The sequence below is a fragment of the Xiphophorus couchianus genome, chromosome 4, assembly GCF_001444195.1.
Source record: "Xiphophorus couchianus chromosome 4, X_couchianus-1.0, whole genome shotgun sequence".
NCBI lineage: Eukaryota > Metazoa > Chordata > Actinopteri > Cyprinodontiformes > Poeciliidae > Xiphophorus > Xiphophorus couchianus.
This window is the reverse complement of record NC_040231.1, coordinates 24,344,230-24,363,961: the sequence shown is the minus strand read 5'-3', so window position 1 is coordinate 24,363,961 and position 19,732 is coordinate 24,344,230. Positions and strand designations below refer to the sequence as shown.

Here is a 19,732-nt window from a genome sequence, read left to right as displayed (position 1 = left end):
AGTTCCCTGTTTTCAGGCTCTGCTTATTGTTGCACCATATCCAGTTGTTTTCTTGCTAAATAATGCTTTTATGTCAAACAACTTTGGGGATTTTGCTGCATTTGCATTGCACTAAATAAACCACTGAATGTTTATGCTGCCTGAATTCAGTGGAACGATCAAAAGCAGTCATTAATCTAACTTGATCAATGATTGCAAATTAGATCTAATTTGATCTAATTAGATTATTTGATCTAATTTCATCTTGGATCAAGTAGTTAGCTTTTCTAGCTTTATAGTGTTTTGATTGGACGAGGTTTTCAAAAGATGTCAGAATTTCAGGTCAGTTCATTTGGAAAATAAAACCATCTGTCGATCAGTTCCATAATCTCTAAATATATATATATATATATATATATATATATATATATATATATATATATATATATATATTGTCCGTATTAAACCATTTGTTGTTGTGGATATTTCATAACCAACTTTTTATGTATGAAAATGAATCTTTCTGTAAATATGTTAGTGTTATTGTTGCATTGTGCGTTGATTAATCTGTCCTTTTTTTCTAAAGTGTGGCCCAAACGAGAAACGGAACTGCTCAAAATGATAAAATCCTCAGAAAAATATCTGGATAATTAAATTTCAGGTTATTTTATTGGAGCATTGCTATGGAAATGTATCTTCACAATTCTTCAGAGTACCGTACTTAACAACCAAGAAACAATGAGCAGAAATGCAAAGGTATATTAGTAGGAAATGGTCTGGTGCAGGTGTACAAAGTAGGTTGTTGGTTTTGGGATGATGATTGTAATTCAATACTTAGAGTTCTGATTTAAAAACATTAATACATGCTAATATAGGACCTCAGTTTCTCATTGAACTGCTTTCAGATACATTATTGTTTTTACTTAAGTCCTGCATGTGGCCATAGCCGACACAAGGATAACGTTTTGCCCTTATCTAAGACCCAACTGTTAGCTACTGATGGTTTACTGACAATTATAAACAGCTTTTATTTAAGAACATCATTCAGTAAAAACCTGCAAATTTGTGTTTTCTCAAGAAAAAAAAAAAGATGATTATAATATAATCTAATGATTTCTCATTTTAATTTTGACTGTTCAGTCTTCCCCTTATTGCAGTTTCTCACTTTAACACGTACTTCTTTTTCACAGAAACCAGTCGTCAGATGATGTGCTAAAATGCTTTTTTGTTTCAAATCAAGGCACAGACTCGCGTGCCACAGAACTTAGTGAATATAAAACTCTGTGGTTGGAGTTGGAGAGTTTGTTGTTTGGGCCACATTGTCTTTTAAAGTACAATCCTGAATCTCTATATCATTGTGTAACAATAAAATTAACTTTTGAATGGGACCAAATTTTAAATTGCCTTGTGATCCCAAAGCAATATTTAAACTTTGAATATTTTTAACACGTCTTCTTTTGTGGGAAGAAAGAAACGATGCAAACGCACCGAAGCTCAACACTTCCAAGGTGTGAGGTGTGCCGCCGACAAACTGGGTAGAGCGAGCTCTCATATTATGCCTGTGTATGTGTGTGTGTGTGGGGAGGGTGTGCATGTGTGTGTGAATAAGAGAGAGAGGTGCAAAGCAGTCTTAGACAGTGCGTGACGGTGACTGCTTTTAATTTCTTCTGTAATGTGCAGGTGGAAATGCTGCAGCAATAGTAAAGCAGCAGCTGCCTTAGTGCTTTTTACGTTCCATAACCTAAATCTTAGTGAGGACCAAACATGAGCCAGCAGCGGTCTCCAGTATTAACTTCACCCAGTGGCTGTGGCGTTGTGCTGCTCCGTGACCCAGCAGTTCTCAGCTTCTCCTCCTGTTCTCCTGCATAATGAAAGACACGAGTCGTCATCTCGGCTGCGCTGTTGCTCGTGAGGCCAAGCTTGCCTGTCTACCAGGTGCTGTTATCGTCTCTGCCATTCTACTATTGCACGCTAGCTGACACTTCTAACTGCTCTCAGATCAATTTACCTCTCAGTCCATGCTCCAAATCCGAATACAGGTCCTCCCATTAGCCTCCCATTGAGCCTGGGATCTAAGCCGGTGCTGTATTTATTTCAGCAGATGGTTACTTTTGAATTCTGCAATGTGTGTGTGTTATTGGTGATGTTATATAACTGCAGCAATGTGTTTAATATTAATTAGGTCTGTTGGACTTTTGGTTTTCTTTAACAGTAAATAAAAATGCTGCAGTAATTATTCTTCTGTTGTTCCTTTGAGAATGTTTCTCTCCCTTTTTCACCTTGCCTTACAAAATCAGCATGCTGTTTTGCAGGGCTGTGTGACATAGACCAAAAGTAACCTATAATCAATCAATAATCAATCCTTCAATCAACATTAGTATACAGTAATTCACAATATTTTTAATGTCAAAGTAGAGCCACGTTTGATATTTTCTTTTCAAAGATGGTAAAATCAAGAGAGAATCTTTCAAGGATGCTTAGAAGAAGCACAAATATGGAAAAACACTGCTTCCCTGCAAGAAAGTTAAAACTATGGAAACCTCAGTGTTTTACCTAGACGACAGGTAAAGCTATCCGCTATACGGATCAGTTGTCACTCAAAATATGCAGCAAGATGTTTGAGCGAGTTGAAGCATGCTGCTTTGCATGTCTCTTTAGGAATTAACAATGTACTGTAGTTACAGACTTTGAAAGAAAGGCCTGTACAAGGTTTTCAATGTTTTTAATGCTTGCATTTTAAAATACCCTGGGAATGTTTCTAATGATTACAACCAATCTGGTCACTTGCGAAATACATAAACATTTCAGAGCAAAAGCAGGTTCTTGCACACTCGAGGTTTTTCCTATAAACTAAATTGGGAAAGTGGCAAATATAGGAACACTGAGGAAACGCTATAAGATGAAGTGCCCATTTTTATTTTCATGGTTGGTTCCAAATCATCAATAAATATCAATTGGAAGATTTGCCATAATTGTGTAAAGTGTAGCGGTGCAATTTAAACAAAATTTAATACACCACTATTTGCAGTTGTGGAGCTCTGATTATACACAATGAGATGTATTGCCAGAATGTTTGTGATTAATTTTTTTAAGCCTCTTTTCAGCCACTGTTTTGGTTATTGTAATGAAGACCAGAAAAATGTTGTGCTAAAATCTTCATCCCTAGTTATTCAACTGCTGTGCTTTTGTGCAGCACCTCCCGCAGGTTCTTTTTGCTTAGTTGGACGCAAATTATTCTCCTAAAGTAGAACTTTGCAAATATCCACTTCTGTTTTTATCCAGCACTATTTTTTACGTTAAGTTACAATTTTGCTTCTCTACTTCCAGAAAAGAATAACATGCTGTTTTAAAATTGTAATTTAAATTGACATAAGAGAGTTGATCTGTTGCTTTCATGCCTCATTTTGACCTGCAGATATGCATACAGGATTCTAATATTCCGCTTTAGTCAGACTTTATTGCATATTTATAACAGCTCATGTTTCTGTTAATAGAAACCTGGTAGTTTCTTGCAGCCAGAGATGCTTTTTTTTTCCATTTACCAACTGCACAGCTGGATATGCGAGTCATGATGACAGGTGCACAAGAGCCTCCCACACTGTGCATTTGTTTTTTGCATATTAACATGACGATTTACTTCTATATACACATGCATTGCATATCCTGAATTTTAATTGGCTTGTGTCGAAATTGAAATCTTAAAAAATGTGGACACAGTTGTGAAGACCTAGAGTACAAGATATCATCTTAGGTGTGAAATTTAAAACCTTTCAACCTTCTTTCCTGTGTGTCCATCTCATCTTCAGGCCTATGGATCAGGATGCGATGTAGTCATCTTGGCTAGTGACTTCGACTGCGTTCAGATTATCCCGGGAGCTCAGAATGGAAACATACAGGTGGGCTGTGTGGAGTGCTCCCACCAGCTTGGCAGGGTAAGTGTTGATTACACCCTTCAGATTTGTTCGCACATGGTTTTTGTCTGAAAACCGAGGATATTACCAATTATGTTGAGCAGAATGAGGAACATTCAGCCCTGTTTGCACCAGTCTGGTTCTGCCCAAGCCCTGTCTGCTATCCTGTGCTCTTGTTTCACTCCTCTCTCTACCCTTCTGTCTTCTGGGAATGACTGTGCATAAGCGCTGATGGGGTGAGTAATGCTGTGATGATGAACATGGCTCTTTATTTTTAGATTGCCGCTTCTTACGGAAACACGGTCTGCATCTTTGAGCCGCTTTCTATCAATCCCAATAAACGCCACAAGGTGAGTACGGACACCAGCATATTTCACATATTTTTGTGATTTCAGACAGCCTTCAGTGGATTTTCATTAAACTTGTGTGCAAATAACATTGCATGGTGTGTCTCGCTCTCCTACCGACTAATAGCAACTTAACTACCAGTGGCAAAAGACAGGACAGTTCTTTCTTGATGCCATCACCTACAACCTGGCCTGGGACCCGCAAGGTATACATACGCTTTCTGTGTTTTAACCTTTTCCCAGAATAAAGTGATCCACATTTTTACACAGCTTCCACCCTTAGCCCCTTCGATTTGTCTGTAATGACATCTGTGGTATGAAAACATGACCCTATGCATGCTGCGTTGTGTGCTGTGGGAGTCATCGTGGGACGTAGGGTGTGTTAATGAAGTGCTTTTGTGACCTCAGGGAACCGTATCCTGGCAGCAGCTGAACGACTCCAGCTGTGGGCTCCTCCACTGGCAGACGCTCTCATAGAAGAGGAGGATGGGCAGATGATCGAGGACAAACCCCACCCTGTCCTCAGTGACTGGAACTGTGTCTGGCAGTGCAAGTAAGCGTTTGCCCTTTTCTATCCATATAAGCGTAAATCATCAAACGAGTCTGTTGTCTACAGTCAGCAATGGCAGTTAAACAAATACCAAAAGGTCTTTTTGACAACATATCTGTTGATCCAGAGCATATATCATAATTTTACAACTTTTCATTTGCAATCGTCTCCAAGCATGGTAGTTATGTTCACTGCCATGTCCAAAATCATAAAGTACCTACTCAGACCAATTTATTGACCAGGAAAGTTCACATTATACCAAGAAACCATTTACTAGTTGTGCAAATATCTCCCAATGAATCTGTCATTTTTATTTACACTACAGGTGACAGTATTTTAATAACATGTCAAAAACACTCAAACTCTTAGATTGTATGCAGTTATTTTTCTCCCATATTTTTTTCTCATAAATGGTTTGAAAGGGAAGTTAAAACCAAGATGACATCTCCACTCGTATATTCTCGACTTCATTTGATTTCATTTGGAAAAAATCAATGATGCTACAGGTAATTAGTTTGAAACTGTGCTGGTTTTTCTTACATCACATTTGGATTATTCCTCAACTTAAGTCTAAGGTTTCAGTTGTGTTATTAGCTTGGGGTTTAAGCGGTTTTTCATCAGAGAGTGTCTTTTGGTGAGGAGAGATCCGCGCTCTTTACTGTGTTCACTTCCACAAAGCTTTTCCACGTATCCTGCCTAGATGATCTTAAGAGTTCTCACTCCTTCCCTTTTTCTGTTTTGCCAAAAGGTGGCTACACATGAATTTGAATGATTCTGTTAAAAGGTCTCAGTTCCTTCTGTGATTGCCGTGGAAGTTTCCAGATTATGCAACTGAAGACACTACGTCATTGTCCGTGTGTCGTATTGCCTTCCTGTGACTCAAAAGGCTTTTCATTGTTACAGAAAAGTGAGTTTTATAATTACTTGATCACTTTGAAAAACAGATACTGAGATCATTTTTTATGTTTTATACTTTCAAGATTTTCACAAAAAAATTATGAAGGTGTTTGCACCTTACCCTTGAGTTTTTAAATGTCACATGATATAAAGAATGTTGTTACCTCTCTAAAACCACTGTCCATTTTTGCTGTGGGAAATTTTACTATTTCTAAGTGTTTTTGCTTTTATAGATAAAAATTGAAACCAATTTTTTTTTCATTACCTCCCTGTATTCTAGAAAATTATTAACCTACATTTTACACCCTGAACCTTGTGGAAGTGTAACTCTTACTCGTAAAATGTTACTGGCAACTTTGTTTTCTCCAATCTCATTTACACTTACGTAAAATGACTTTATGCCCAGCTGTAAGCCACTCCACAGTCACCAGACCTAGCTTAAAGCTGGGTAAACACACACTAATTGGTATGTGATGACACATGGAAAGCCAATGAAACAGGGAAAAGTGCAAGTTCACGATGAAACAGCACTCTGGACTTCCAAAATACCTTTTGTTTTGTTTTTGAGCAGTCTTCCCCATTGAAAAGTGAACATAGCCAAACATGTTTGTGCTTATTGTTTTTTTTCTTTTGCAGGACCGCTGCGTCTATTCACACCGCCAAGTGGTCTCCTGATGGGGAGTACTTTGCAACGGTTGGGAAGGTATGGCTTTCACTTAAAAAAAAAAAAATGGAGCAAAAAATTATTGTCTGTGATGTTTGTCTGATGTAATGCTGTATGTTGATGTTTGTGTTTGCATAGGATGACTGTCTACTTAAGGTGTGGTATCCCACCACTGCCTGGCGCTCAGCGGTGGTGGTCCAGGACCCATCTGATAAAAAGTCTCCACCTGTTCACTTTTCCTTTGTTTACTTGGCCCATCCTCGCTCGGTCACTGGTATGTCTTGGAGGAAGACCAGCAAATACATGCCCAAGTAAGAAAAGACAGGATTCTAGTGAGAATAATGTCTTTTTTTTTCTTTTATTGTCATCAGTGCATGCAATAAGTGCACTCTTTTTAGTTGTTTAATCCATGATATATTTTAACCAGACTGTCATAAAAAATGTTAACGTTAATGGTTTTGCCTACAATCTTTACCAAACTGGGGTTTTTTTTATTTATAATGTTCTTAAAACTACATCAGTGCATCTTTTTTATGCATGATTCTTTTTACAGAATACGCTAACACATGCTGGACCTTTCCCTAAATTAACAATCACAACTAAATATTTATTCCTACCTCATAGCTTAATGATGATTTGCTGAAGGGCCTTGTTTTACAAAAATCACATAGTAGTAATTGCATGAAGCCACTGGAAAATCTTCATCAGGTAGCAGAAAAACAAAAACATTCTTACACGGTGACCTGACAGGGATTGGTTATAACCAGCAATATAGCGCTTCTCCCTTGGCCTACTAAAATCCAAAATGAAAACATAGTCAACCTGTCTCTCAGAGAGTTGTGTTTCAGACAGCATCCGAATCCCAGGATAATTCAGAGCTGGCTTTAAATAGCTCTTGCAGAAGAAAAAGCTTTCTGAAGAGCTTGATCAGATTGTGTTGTTGCAGATGAGATGCTTCCCGCATTGATTTGTTTGACAGTTGAAAATATGCATATATATTTTCAAATATTAATGACGTTTCTTTCTAATCTAAGGTTTAATTTGATCCAATCTCTTTAATCTTTGATCACAATGTATCTGCTCCCAAAGAAATTTCCTATTTTTAGTTAAATTTCTGGCAGGAATGCTGCAGAAATACCACTAAAAAGATATAAAAAAACCCCAACATAAAATAAAAGTTTTATTATTCTTGATCTGCAAATATTAGCAAATATTTCAGCTAATATTTGCCTGGTGCAAAAATATGCTGTAAAGGCTTGATGAGTCAAAGTATTTTTGATTTGAAACTGAACTTAATCAGTTGAAAGCCAGTGATATTTTAAAAACCAGGGCCGATAGTCATATTGCTTAAATATGACTCTCTGTCTGGGTTTACAATGATTGTCTTGACATCTTTGCATCTCAAAAGCGATTCAGAAAGTTTTAGTGAATGAATCACGAACATTTGATTTGTTTCTGATTTTTAGGGGAACGGTCTGCAATGTCTTGCTCACGTCCTGCGAGGATGGTGTATGCAGGTTATGGTCAGAGACCCTGCTACCAGAAGACAGTCTGCTTGGTGGGCAGATCACTGAGAACACACACACTTTCAGCTCCAGCCTCCCGGGCCTGGCGGGAAATAAGGACAAAATCCAGCACGCTTTAGAGGTATGTTCTGCCTCAAAGTGTTAATTTGAAAACTGAAAGAGATATTTGTAAATCTGCATTTCTCATCGTTTTTGTTTCTGAACTTTGCTTGCTTAGTCAATCCACCACCTGAAACAGTTGCGCCGGGGCCGGCGGCGGTCGTCTGCTCTGGTGGCCCACAGTGACCTGCTGCCCTCTCAGCTTGGCACACAAGACGCTCACACTCACCGCCACATTGCTCATCATGCCAACGCCCTGTGTCACTTTCATATCTCTGCCAGTATTAACCCAAATACAGGTAGGTTTCCTTTTCTTTAGGTGTTTTCACCCCCATGCAGAGTTTTCATCTTTACCACAGTTTCTTTCTTGCTCCCTCTGCTCCTTTTTAGACATCCCCTCAACGCTGGCTGACTCCTCAGTATTCAACCCTGAAGACAGCACTGGTGGTGGAGGCTTTGTGGTTCACTGGCTTAACAACAAGGACCTCAGTTTCACTTCATCAATGGACCTTTTTATGACGCAGCTCCGCAAGTTCTCCGAGCAGCACCTGGACCAGACTACTGACGAGCCTCTAGACGCTGAGGGATCCCCTATGAAGTTTGATTTTGGTATGGTTCACTTTCAGTTCCTCCAGTGAATTTCTAAACAATCCTAAAAGCCCAATGAAGTGGTGAATAAAATATATGTTTTCTTTATCTTCTTAGACCTGGATGAGATGTCTGACAAAGCATCTTCAGAGCACGGAGAAGAGGGAGATTCAGGGGAACAAGGAAGTACTAAGGCGTCTTCCCCGGGATCCAGCTCCAGCATGCCGTTACCGTCCATGCTACTAGAAAGGAAGATGGAGACTTTGACCATAGAGTGGAACAAGAGTCCAGACATGTTGTTCACGATACACCCCACTGATGGTTCTTTCTTGGTTTGGCATGTAAAGTACTTGGACGAATTCAACCAGGGGATTTTCAGACAAGTTCAGGTAAGCAAGAAAATTAGATATGAATAATTTCATAGCTAATAGCTCTTTAATGCTAAAGAGCTATTAATGCTCTTTAGCATTAATAGCTAAAGAGCATCAATTTTAAGAAACTAGCGCTGCAATAAGATAGTTGTTTGTTAAAGATACTATCCAGTGATGTATTTTTTTCAAAGCTAACAAGTGTAGAGTGACATTTAAAAAAAGCATGGATTTCCACTGTGGAGTTTCTGAACACACAAAAAATTCAGTTTTGAAAAACACAGTGAAGAAAGATACAACTAATTCTGCTTCGAGTGTTCGTAGTCAATGACATTTAAGAGGCAGAAGAGCTAATCAGGTGGTATTAGTGAACAGTTTGAGAGACCTTTGACAGATTTTGACAGATTCTGAAGCATCTAAGTGTCAAGTTATTGAATCTATTTATATTTCTGTTTTGAGTTATTCCTTCTAACTAGATTTTGTCCATATCCACCACTTGTGTCATATTGCTGTGATTTTATGTTTTATCCAGCTGTACAGAATACAACAAAGCATTTTTGAAGTATAAATTTGATTACAGCCATAAAAAGAAAAGAAATCACTATTAACTATTTTTTTTTTCCTCCTCCAAATCTTCGCCAGGTCTCCTTCTCCTCCCGCATTCCGGTAGCATTTCCTACGGGTGATGCTAACTCCCTAAGTAAAAACATCCTGATGTACGCCTGCACTTTGACTGAGGGCGAGAGTGCCGGGACCGGCGAACAGGGAAGAATGATCCAGCGGATGTCCCGCTCAGCGTCCATATCCACCGGCCTGGGCTCCACCGCTGCCTCCCCCTCACCAAAACTTCGCCCTGGCATTAGCCCTGCCGTCATGATGGTCTCGAAGCACGTCGACGGATCTCTCAACCAGGTACAAACCTGGGAATCACCGTGTTATTTCGCACATGAATTTCAAATGACATCTTTTATACTTTACATAATTTAATAGCTTCCTCTTAAGCTATAACATCCTACTGAGCAGATTGGCGAGTACTTTATATTTTTCCTCACAATCTGTCTTCGTTCTCTTTAACTACAGTGGGCAGTGACATTTGCTGAGCGTTCCGGCTTCTCCAACGTCCTGACTGTTTCTCACAAGATTCGGTACTGCGGCCACCGTTTCCACCTAAACGACCAGGCCTGTCACACCGTGCTGCCGCTTCTGCTCACCTCCTCCCACCACAACGCGCTGCTCACTCCCCCCTCTGCCCCCAGCAGTTTAGAAGGGGAGCAGCCCCAGTCCTTTCCTCCACCAAAAGGACTTCCCAGGTACAGAACAGACAAATAATGCAAACAACACATCCTTTATTTGTCAGGCTGAGAGAGAAAATAGACTGCTGATCATTGTGATACCAATCTGAATATGAAGCATTTTCTTCTGTATGTCAGGATCTTCTTACATAATGAGAGCGACGCCCACAATCATTGCTGTGTCCTCCAGATTAGAAGTGCAGTGTTTTGTTTACTGCTGCTTTTGCTTCCAGCACGTAGACTAATCAATACTGCCACTCGAGTTGCCTAAAAATGGCAAAAGAAAATCCATCCTGCACTCAGAGAAGCATTCTGCATGATAAGAAATGGATTGCTTTTTTTTGTGTCAGATGAAGGCTGTGTCCAGCCAGAGCCTGATGGGTAATTTACTTTGTGTGGAAAATTCACACTTCTCTTAGTCTTTGTATGTGTTTACAAATGCAGCTTTTTTCAAGAATAATGTAAAAAAAAATTAACTGGGAGCTTATTGTAAAAATGTTAGAACTTGCTTACTGCAACAAATCCTGAATGACGATTATAATGATTAAACTTCCCGTCTACTTGAAATAAGATTTCACCTACATTTGCATCGACAGGAAGCAGCTTCGTAATGCAGCTACAAGGACTTTCCACGACCCAAACGCCATTTACAGTGAGCTGATTTTGTGGCGAGTGGACCACATCGGACCCCTGTCCTGCACTGGAGGGGTCTCTGAACTGGCCCGCATCAACTCTCTGCACACGTCTGCCTTCAGCAATGTGGCTTGGCTGCCTACACTGGTACCCAGCACAGTACTTGGTAAGTGCTTCATATAAGGCTGAAGGATGATATATTGCAAATATATCATCATCAATGTGTGCAGTGTTAATATTGTAAAGGACATCTAGCATTCTGTTAGATGTTATATTCATAATAAAGATTGTACTAATCAATATTTTGTCTCATTTCTAACCTGTTTTATTATCTTTAAACAGGCTAAATGGTCTGTTCTAGTGTATGAGTTTATTTCTAACACAAAACACAAGAGTTAAAGAAGCAAGAAATATATAATAGTAAACAGTACATAAAATTGCGTCATTGATTTGATATTATTTACTGTGTAACAGCTGAATGTTATGTTTATAGGGAGTAGTATAAACTTATTAAATCCAGTAGCTCAACGTGAAATTTTATTTTGGTGGATGTGTCGGTAGCCATTACACTTTTCTTAAACATTCATCAGTCATTAAACTTATGTCAAAATAGGATTGTTACAAAGTTAAAAGTTGCGTGATTAGATCTGTGTTTATTGAAGAAGAGATCCCAGACATTTCCAGCATAATGCCAACATTTCCAAATCTAGCAATTTTCATAAAGAGGCGTAACGCTTAAACATCAGTGTTGTGCTCCTTTCAGCGGAAAGTTTCACTGACTTTTCTATGGAAGCCTGAATTAATCTCAGACCTGTCTTAGATTAAGACAGGTCTGAGATTTAAAATGAGCTGTTTCTCTTTTAAACAGCTCATTGCGTCTCTGTTTCCCATGATTACATTTTTAAATGCTTCAGTGTTATTTTTTTTCAGTAACAGCACGACTTGTACTTGGCAAAGTACATTCACTGGCTGGAAAAAGATCACACTGTTGCATTTGCAACTGTAACAATAATGTTTTTTTTTTCTTCTTGTTATATTAAAACCCGAGTTTTTATTTAGCTAAAACATCAGAATTGTGTTTGACAAAAGAGTTAAATTATATTAAGATGATATGCTTGAACAAAATAATGTCACACATACACCTAATATCAAGACATTCTAGCTACGTATCATAGCTGCTTACTAGACATAAACATGTTTGTATGCGAGTGCCTTGTATCGCCTAACACAATTCTTCTCACTTGAAATATATTTATCAGCACATAATAATGAATTAATTTGATATTATGTCGTATTTAGGTGTTCTTATGAGCCTGTAATTTGGTTGTAACATTACTTGCGCTATAAACCGCATTGTTTCTGCCAGGAACCTACTGTAACAGTGCCAGCGCCTGCTTTGTGGCATCAGACGGTAAAAACCTGCGTCTCTATCAAGCCGTTGTGGATGCCAGAAAACTACTGGATGAGCTGTCAGATCCAGAAACATCTGTGAGTGAACACATTCATTGCTGCTCATTTGAAATATGTTATTTCTCTCTTGAACATATGAAACCTATGAGAATATGTTTTCCAAATTTCTTTACTGTAAAGCTAAGGAATCTGGATTTTTGTTTTTCTCATCTTTCTGATCTTTTTTTCTTTTTGTAAAGACTAAAACGTGCTTTACATCTTTAAAACCCTCTACACCTAATTCATGCTATGGATAACAATTAGTGGCGTTCACGGATAATTACCGAATGCTCATGCATATTTCTGTCCAGAAACTGGTGGGCGAAGTGTTCAACATTGTCAGTCAGCAGTCCACAGCCAGACCTGGATGTATCATCGAGTTGGATGTCATTACAAACCAGGTTAGCAGCTCTGCTTTCACACGCAGCTCACATCAGCGTTGTGCAGCAGTTCAGTGAAGTCCTTGTTAACCTTTCTGATCCCACGTCTCCGTGCATCCAGTGCGGCTCCAACACCCAGCTGCTTCATGTCTTCCAAGAGGATTTCATTTTAGGTTACAAACCTCAGAACGAATCAGAGGCTTTCACACCAGCCTTCTCGACTGGAGAAGGTAGAGGGCAACTGCAAATTTAACAGGGATTTTTTCTTTCTGTCAATTTGGTCATTAAATACCCTTTTTTTTTTCTGCGCATGCAGATTACCAACCTGCCCCATTTTCTGAGAAGTTCTTCTTGGTGGTAATAGAGAAGGATCTTAATGGGAACTCTGTGCTGCAGATGTGGCACCTGCACCTCCAATCTGTGCAGGCCTGCGTTGGTAAGTCCAGCTTTGCAGCAAAAGATAGAAATCAGATTTATTTTGGATATTATTAACATTGAAGAACATCATATTGAATTCCTTCTGCGGAGTTATAGGCCAGAAATCTATGTAAAATTTTCCAGATGAGCCCAGCCAACCATTTAGCTTCCAGAGCCAGCTCCTGGTTCCCAGTCAGGTCGTGAATGCCGACTCGTCCCCGGAGACCTCTCCAATCAGACCCCTGCCTCGATCTGCTTCTTCAGCCAACTTGCAATCAGCAAGCAAACTTATCCTCAGCTCCAAGCTGGTGTGCAGCAAGCGACTAGACTTACCGCATGGGGTGGAAGTTACCAGGGCAACGCCATCTGCAGGTTGGCCAGAATTCATTTTTATCTACCTTATATGATGATGATGATGATGATGATAATTTATTTCAGACAGACATTTCACCAACAAAACAGACTTTTATGTTTCTAAGTGCAAATACAATACCTTACTATTAAATTTACATACTCAAATACATGTAAATACACCACTTATTCGGTGACTGAGTCTGAAAAGGAGTATGATGAAGTTTAACTTATATAATCATACCTCTTTTCCATTCATTAATTCATAGCATAAATAGTCTTCCTGTTTCCGGCATCCTTTCCAAAAAAATAAAACAATAATAATAATAATAATAATAATAATAATAACTATAATAATATAATAATAATAACTATAATAATATTTCCTGAACCAGATGAAAGTAATACATACATATACAGTATATATACTGTATTTATGTATTACATATGCATCTACCTAAATATATGCATAAATAATATATACCTATTTACACACCCACATATATTTACACACGCCTACACCCAATTGCCCAAGTCATCCACAGTGCTGTAATTCCCAGCCAAATTCATCATCCCTGTTCATCCTTATACTTTTGAATAGTAACCATTTTGAGTCTTTTCTTAAAATACCTCATGCTTGGACTTTGCTTCAGCTCTTTAGTGAGTTTATTCCAGATCTTCATTCCAATGACAGAAATATTTTACAGTATTATTTTTGCCTTGCTGGCACAACATTTTTCACCTCTGTTTTTTTAGCTATACTCAATTAGATTTGAACTTTTTCCATGTCATGGATAATTTGGAAAAGCATGTTTCCAGACATTTGGTTAATTTTGGTATTTAGATGAAACATTTCATAAATCATCTTCTCCCTGCTCCTTCTTCCAGGTCACCTGAGCTCCTCCTCCATCTACCCTGTGTGTCTGGCTCCGTACCTGATCGTTACCACTTGCTCTGATTCTCACGTGCGCTTCTGGCGCTGCGCTGTGGAGGGCGACGATGGAGATGACACGGACAACCGGGTGTACCGCTGGGAACCGTGGGTGCTCATGAACGAGGAGGAGGACAACAATAGCGCAGTGTCTGTGTCGGGACGGCCTGTCGCCGTTTCCTGCTCCTACATCGGCCGGCTAGCCGTGGCCTTTAAGCAGCCATGGCAAGGACTGGTAGGATATGAGAACTCTGTATTTTATTACTATCTTAAGAGTTTCTCTTTGAAACCTTTTCATATGGTAAACATTGTAATATTATAGTTCTGCTTAACCACTCATAGATGAAAACAGCAGCATATATTATATAAATGCACTTTAGGTAAAGTAGTGAATGGAGCAGAAAGATGAACTAGATTAGAGGAGATAATGCATTTAAACTCGATGTGATCATTAGTTCTGTCATATCTATTGATTATTCTGATGATTAATAAGATTTAAAGAAGTTGTCACATTTCTCAGATTTTTCAGTTAACCACTGTAGCTTGTTTAAACATGGATATGAGCAAATAATCAAATTTATTTTTTAAATGAACACTTTATTGCCTAAAATGCAATGCTAAAACTACACCACTTCAGAAGTTTTGGGTAAAACATATTTACTCCATACTCCGGATAGCGATTAATCAATGACTAAATTTGTTAATGATCATTTTTATAATTGATTAATCACGATTGACTTCAGGACCTTTACTTTTTCTCAGGCAGAATTCTCAGAGTGTCCTTTTTGTCTTCAGCTGCACAATTCTGTCGAAGACTTCTCCATGCACGTTTCCATCTATGAGTGTGAATCCACTGGAGGCTCTGAGTGGGTCTTAGAGCAAACTGTTCACCTTGATGACTTTGCCAGACCTTCTTCAACACTGGATCCGAGAGTCAGTGTGGACTCCAACCTTTTTGTCTACAGCAGGTCAGAATGGAACCATTTACTTTTTATTATTTGATACTTTCTGTATTTTATGGACGTGTTTTGTTATTTTTTTATCCTTCAGGTCTGATTTGTACATGAGCAGAGACCATAGCTCGCCCAACATCAAGCACTTCATCCACCTGGACTGGCTATCGAAGGAGGACGGCTCTCACATTCTCACAATTGGGGTGGGCTCTAACATCCTCATGTACGGCCGCATCTCTGGCATGGTCAATGAGCAGACCAGCAGCAAAGAGGGGGTGGCAGTAATCACCCTTCCTCTAGGGGGCAGTATCAAACAGGGCATTCGTTCACGCTGGATCCTGCTTCGCGCCATAGACCTCCTGTCGTCCGTGGACGGGACGCCTTCACTGCCGGTCTCCCTGTCCTGGGTGAGGGACGGCATCCTGGTGGTGGGTATGGACTGTGAAATGCACGTGTACGCCCAGTGGCACCAGGACAAGAAGCCCGGTGAAGGAGAAGAGGGCAACCTGTCATCCGCAGACATCGCTGGAGGTCAGAGCGCGGTTACCTCCTCCGTCTTTGAAGGGAGAGCCAGGTCCAAGAGTGTTTTTGAAGGGAGCACTGGAGTGGATGAGGCGCTCCGCGCCCCCGCAGGACTACAGGAAGGTGGACTGTTTGAGGCGGCTCATTCTCTCTCCCCCACTCTTCCACAGTACCACCCAACTCAGCTGCTGGAACTCATGGACTTGGGGAAGGTCCGACGGGCCAAGGTGGGTCCCTTTCCGCTCGAAAATGAATGTTCAGAAATAGCTACTTAAAATCTAAAGCATATGTTTGAATTTGTTCAGGCCATACTTGCCCATCTGGTGAAGTGCATAGCCGGAGAAGTCGCTGTGGTCAGGGATGTGGAGGCAGGTGAAGGCGGATCCAGGAGGCATCTCTCCCGAACAATCAGCGTGACTGGAAGCACGGCAAAGGACACCATTGTGGCTGGCCGAGACGGAGGGAGGGATTACACGGAGATCAACTCCATCCCTCCACTGCCCCTCTACGCCTTGATGTTGGCTGACCTCGACACTTCGTTCAAGGGAGCGGAAGAAAGCGCCAAAACGGCTAAGGTTGTTGATGGTGATGCAGCTCAAAAATCCTCAGAAGACCAGTATGCCGATCTCTTCCAGGTGAGCTATTAGAATTAGTCTCTTCACTGTGCATTTTGATCTTTAGGTAACTAAAACTGTTTCCTGAATGTCCAAACAGGTGCCAACAGTTACTACTGATGACTTTGTGAACTTTGCTACTGATAAACCAGAGAGGAAGTCTCGAGTCATCAACTTCTCTCAGTATGGACCCTCTTATTTTGGACCGGAGCATGCTCAGGTAATTGCTCTCTTTATTGACCTTGCAATTTCTGTACAGTTTTTTTTATTATTATGTGGATAAATGTAGAGCAAATAATACTGTAATAAAGAGAATTAAGCACATTTTGAAATGTTAATACTTTATTTTGATAATCTCATAATTTTATTGCTGTGTGGGTTGGAAGCTGAGAGAAACTTAACTTGTTCAACAGTTTGCTTCTCTGCACAAAAAGGAAAATATATATTTTTCAGTTCTCTGTTTCAGTTGTTTTCTTTTTTGTTTGTCTCCAGGTGTTATCCAGCCACCTCATGCACTCGAGCCTCCCAGGACTGACCAGGCTGGAGCAGATGTTTTTGGTGGCCTTGGCCGACACGATTGCTACCACAAGTGCTGAAGTTACGAGCTCCGCTGATCAGCAGTACACAGGTTACTATAGGCTTTGTGTTTACCTGTATCCGCTGCTGTCTCTTATTTTGTACCTTAACGGTTACACATGAGTGAGCATTCTGGCTACAATGTGTTTATTCTACTTTAAATGCTGCTTCAGTTTCATAGTAAAAGCCAAAGATCAGATGGTAATTCTAATGCTATCTACCGAACAGCAGCAGGTGTTCTGCTCCTGCATTGATTCTTGTCATTGAACATTTATATTAATACCAGAGGCGATGTCACACTGTGTGAGAGAACGAGCAGTTGCTGTAAAAGAAGCTTCTTTTTAAAACAACGTGGTCTGACTTTAAAAACGTATATTGGCTATTATCATTACTAAACACTAAAAACAATCCCAGTGTTTATTCCTCAAAGAATGAAAACTCTTATCTTGACTCTATTTTGTTTCAAAACCCTAGAAACATTTACAAATCCAGCATGGGCAGTAACAGATAAAGACTGAAAAGAATAAAAGAAAATCTCTTAGCTCTTGTTTTGTGTACTGTAATTTCTCCTTGTTGTAGCAACTTGATTGACATGCTTCCATAGAAAATAGTTTCAGTTCTAAAAAAGAAAAACAACTGAATCTTCTTCAGTTCTAAAGTAAGTTTTTAGTTTTTCAGTAACGACTGACTTTGAGATTGTAAGAAATGTATTTCTTAAAATTGTTCTTGGATCACAATAATTAAACTTAACAGCTTTCAGTTTCAGCATTTTTTAAAACCTAACAATACACTGCCTTTCCTCCAGTGTAGGCCATATTTTCATATTTAGGATTATGCAGCTCGCTTTTAAGATCATGGATGCCTCTGAAACGACAAATCAGTCAACATGTGGTGTGTTGGCCTGCCTTTTTGTCTACCATCACTGTAGGTATTAACCTTTGTAAGAGACAATACTCTTTAAAAGTTGTCTAAAGGTTATAAGCGTGTAAGACAAACATGCTTTTTTTGATTGCGTTTTTTCCAGCGTGTCTTTAATCTCCAACCATCAAATCTTCAATGACCAAATCAGCAAAAAATGCCTGAACTGTTCCTCCGTACTTTTTCATTATCATCGTCTTTTTTTCTTCTTCTCCAATTTTCCCTCTTGTTTATTTAGTCTTTTGAGAGCAAGACATAAGCAGGTTGTTCCAGGGCAGAGTAATCACAGAAGAAGGTTCAGGGTCAAGAAACACATTTTCTTTGACAGGATTGCATGAACTGAAATATTACAGGAGGTACTTTTTTGCATTTATTATGTAGCTGTTACTTGGTAATAATAAATCCCTTCTGTTTGTATAGGTGGTGAGGCTCTTGATGAGTGTGGACTGAGGTACCTGCTCGCCATGCGTCTTCACACCTGCCTGCTCACGTCTTTGCCTCCCCTGTATCGTATGCAGCTGCTTCACCAGGGTAAAAAAAAAAGAAGAAAAACGCAGTTTGTAAAATCACCAGTTAAGGCTGTTGGGTGAATCAAATAGGTTTCAATATATTGCGCCGTCTTGATCTGGAGCACCAAAAAGTATTTAATAGTGTTGTTTATGTATGGGTGTTTGTGAACTGTGTGTGTATGGAGTTAAAGAAGTTTTGCTCATTTAAAATGAAGAGAAGTGCTACTAGTTACAGTCACGTACACACATGTTTTCTGTCTCCAATCTACTACAGCTTCTACTTGGTACAATCTGTATAACCTATTTGGAAAGTCTTTAATCCTGACATTTATGTATATTAGGAGGAGATTGCTAAGTGAAATGTAATATATTTCCTAAGCAGTCATCCTTTATTAATTATCCTCCTTGTAGAGGGTGTTACCGACCTTCTGCTGTCAACCTTGTAATCTGTCTCACAATTTTGTCAGACATAATTTTTATTTCTGTACTAATACCCCTGTTATTGCCCCTATGCAACGTTCAAATCTTCCAAGAAGCTTAGTTTTTGGTTTTAATTAGCTGAAATTTGAACCTCTTTGATGATATGTTTTAGCCTCATGTTGTTTCAAGGCATTTTACAAAACTGTCGGGTTCATGTGTCACTTTTATTAAATCTGTTTCTGCTCAAATTCAATTCAAGCCAATCATGCTTCTCTCTTCTCTCCATCCCTCCATCCATCTCCATGCCAGGCCTTTCCACGTGCCACTTTGCATGGGCCTTCCACTCGGAGGCGGAGGAGGAGCTGCTGAACATGATTCCTGCCATGCAGAGAGGCGACCCACAGTGGTCTGAGCTGAGAGCTGTGGGAGTGGGATGGTGGATACGTAACATCAACACGCTGCGGAAGATGGTGGAGAAGGTACCGATAAAAAAATGTTTAAAAAATCCAGTCTGAATACATTCAGAAAATCTAGAATGAAAATGTACAGTAACCTATAATTTTTATCGAGAAAAATTTAAAATTTATTTTTTGCTTCATCTACATATTTATGGTAGAAATTTACTAGATTAACTACTATCAACATTTTGCTCAGCATGTCTGTATATTTGCTGTTAAGTATCAGATTAAGGATACAAGGAAACCAAGTAACTGAACTGTTCTGTGTGACATCAGCTGGGAAAAGCTGCGTTCCAGAGGAACAGCGACCCTTTGGATGCTGCGCTGTTCTACTTGGCCATGAAGAAAAAAGCTGTTCTGTGGGGTCTGTTCCGGTAGGA

The 19,732-nt window shown here is 39.5% G+C and overlaps 1 protein-coding gene across 7 annotated transcripts in view; it reads left to right on the top strand.

Annotated features, from left to right (window-relative positions):
- The window catches only part of dmxl2 (Dmx-like 2), a 72,627-nt gene that overhangs the window by 30,678 nt on the left and 22,217 nt on the right, over positions 1-19,732 (top strand). For all 7 annotated transcript variants that reach the window (XM_028013785.1, XM_028013786.1, XM_028013787.1 and 4 more), the window contains 27 exons: positions 3,786-3,911; positions 4,169-4,240; positions 4,365-4,443; positions 4,646-4,790; positions 6,321-6,387; positions 6,487-6,659; positions 7,815-7,995; positions 8,092-8,272; positions 8,364-8,582; positions 8,679-8,950; positions 9,572-9,841; positions 10,010-10,239; positions 10,818-11,020; positions 12,221-12,342; positions 12,615-12,704; positions 12,805-12,913; positions 13,000-13,119; positions 13,245-13,472; positions 14,340-14,617; positions 15,178-15,350; positions 15,433-16,084; positions 16,163-16,492; positions 16,572-16,691; positions 16,964-17,099; positions 18,386-18,496; positions 19,204-19,373; positions 19,629-19,726. In XM_028013785.1, coding sequence (XP_027869586.1) covers positions 3,786-3,911; positions 4,169-4,240; positions 4,365-4,443; positions 4,646-4,790; positions 6,321-6,387; positions 6,487-6,659; positions 7,815-7,995; positions 8,092-8,272; positions 8,364-8,582; positions 8,679-8,950; positions 9,572-9,841; positions 10,010-10,239; positions 10,818-11,020; positions 12,221-12,342; positions 12,615-12,704; positions 12,805-12,913; positions 13,000-13,119; positions 13,245-13,472; positions 14,340-14,617; positions 15,178-15,350; positions 15,433-16,084; positions 16,163-16,492; positions 16,572-16,691; positions 16,964-17,099; positions 18,386-18,496; positions 19,204-19,373; positions 19,629-19,726 — 4,955 coding nt within the window. The remainder of the gene's footprint in view (positions 1-3,785; positions 3,912-4,168; positions 4,241-4,364; positions 4,444-4,645; positions 4,791-6,320; positions 6,388-6,486; positions 6,660-7,814; positions 7,996-8,091; positions 8,273-8,363; positions 8,583-8,678; positions 8,951-9,571; positions 9,842-10,009; positions 10,240-10,817; positions 11,021-12,220; positions 12,343-12,614; positions 12,705-12,804; positions 12,914-12,999; positions 13,120-13,244; positions 13,473-14,339; positions 14,618-15,177; positions 15,351-15,432; positions 16,085-16,162; positions 16,493-16,571; positions 16,692-16,963; positions 17,100-18,385; positions 18,497-19,203; positions 19,374-19,628; positions 19,727-19,732) is intronic.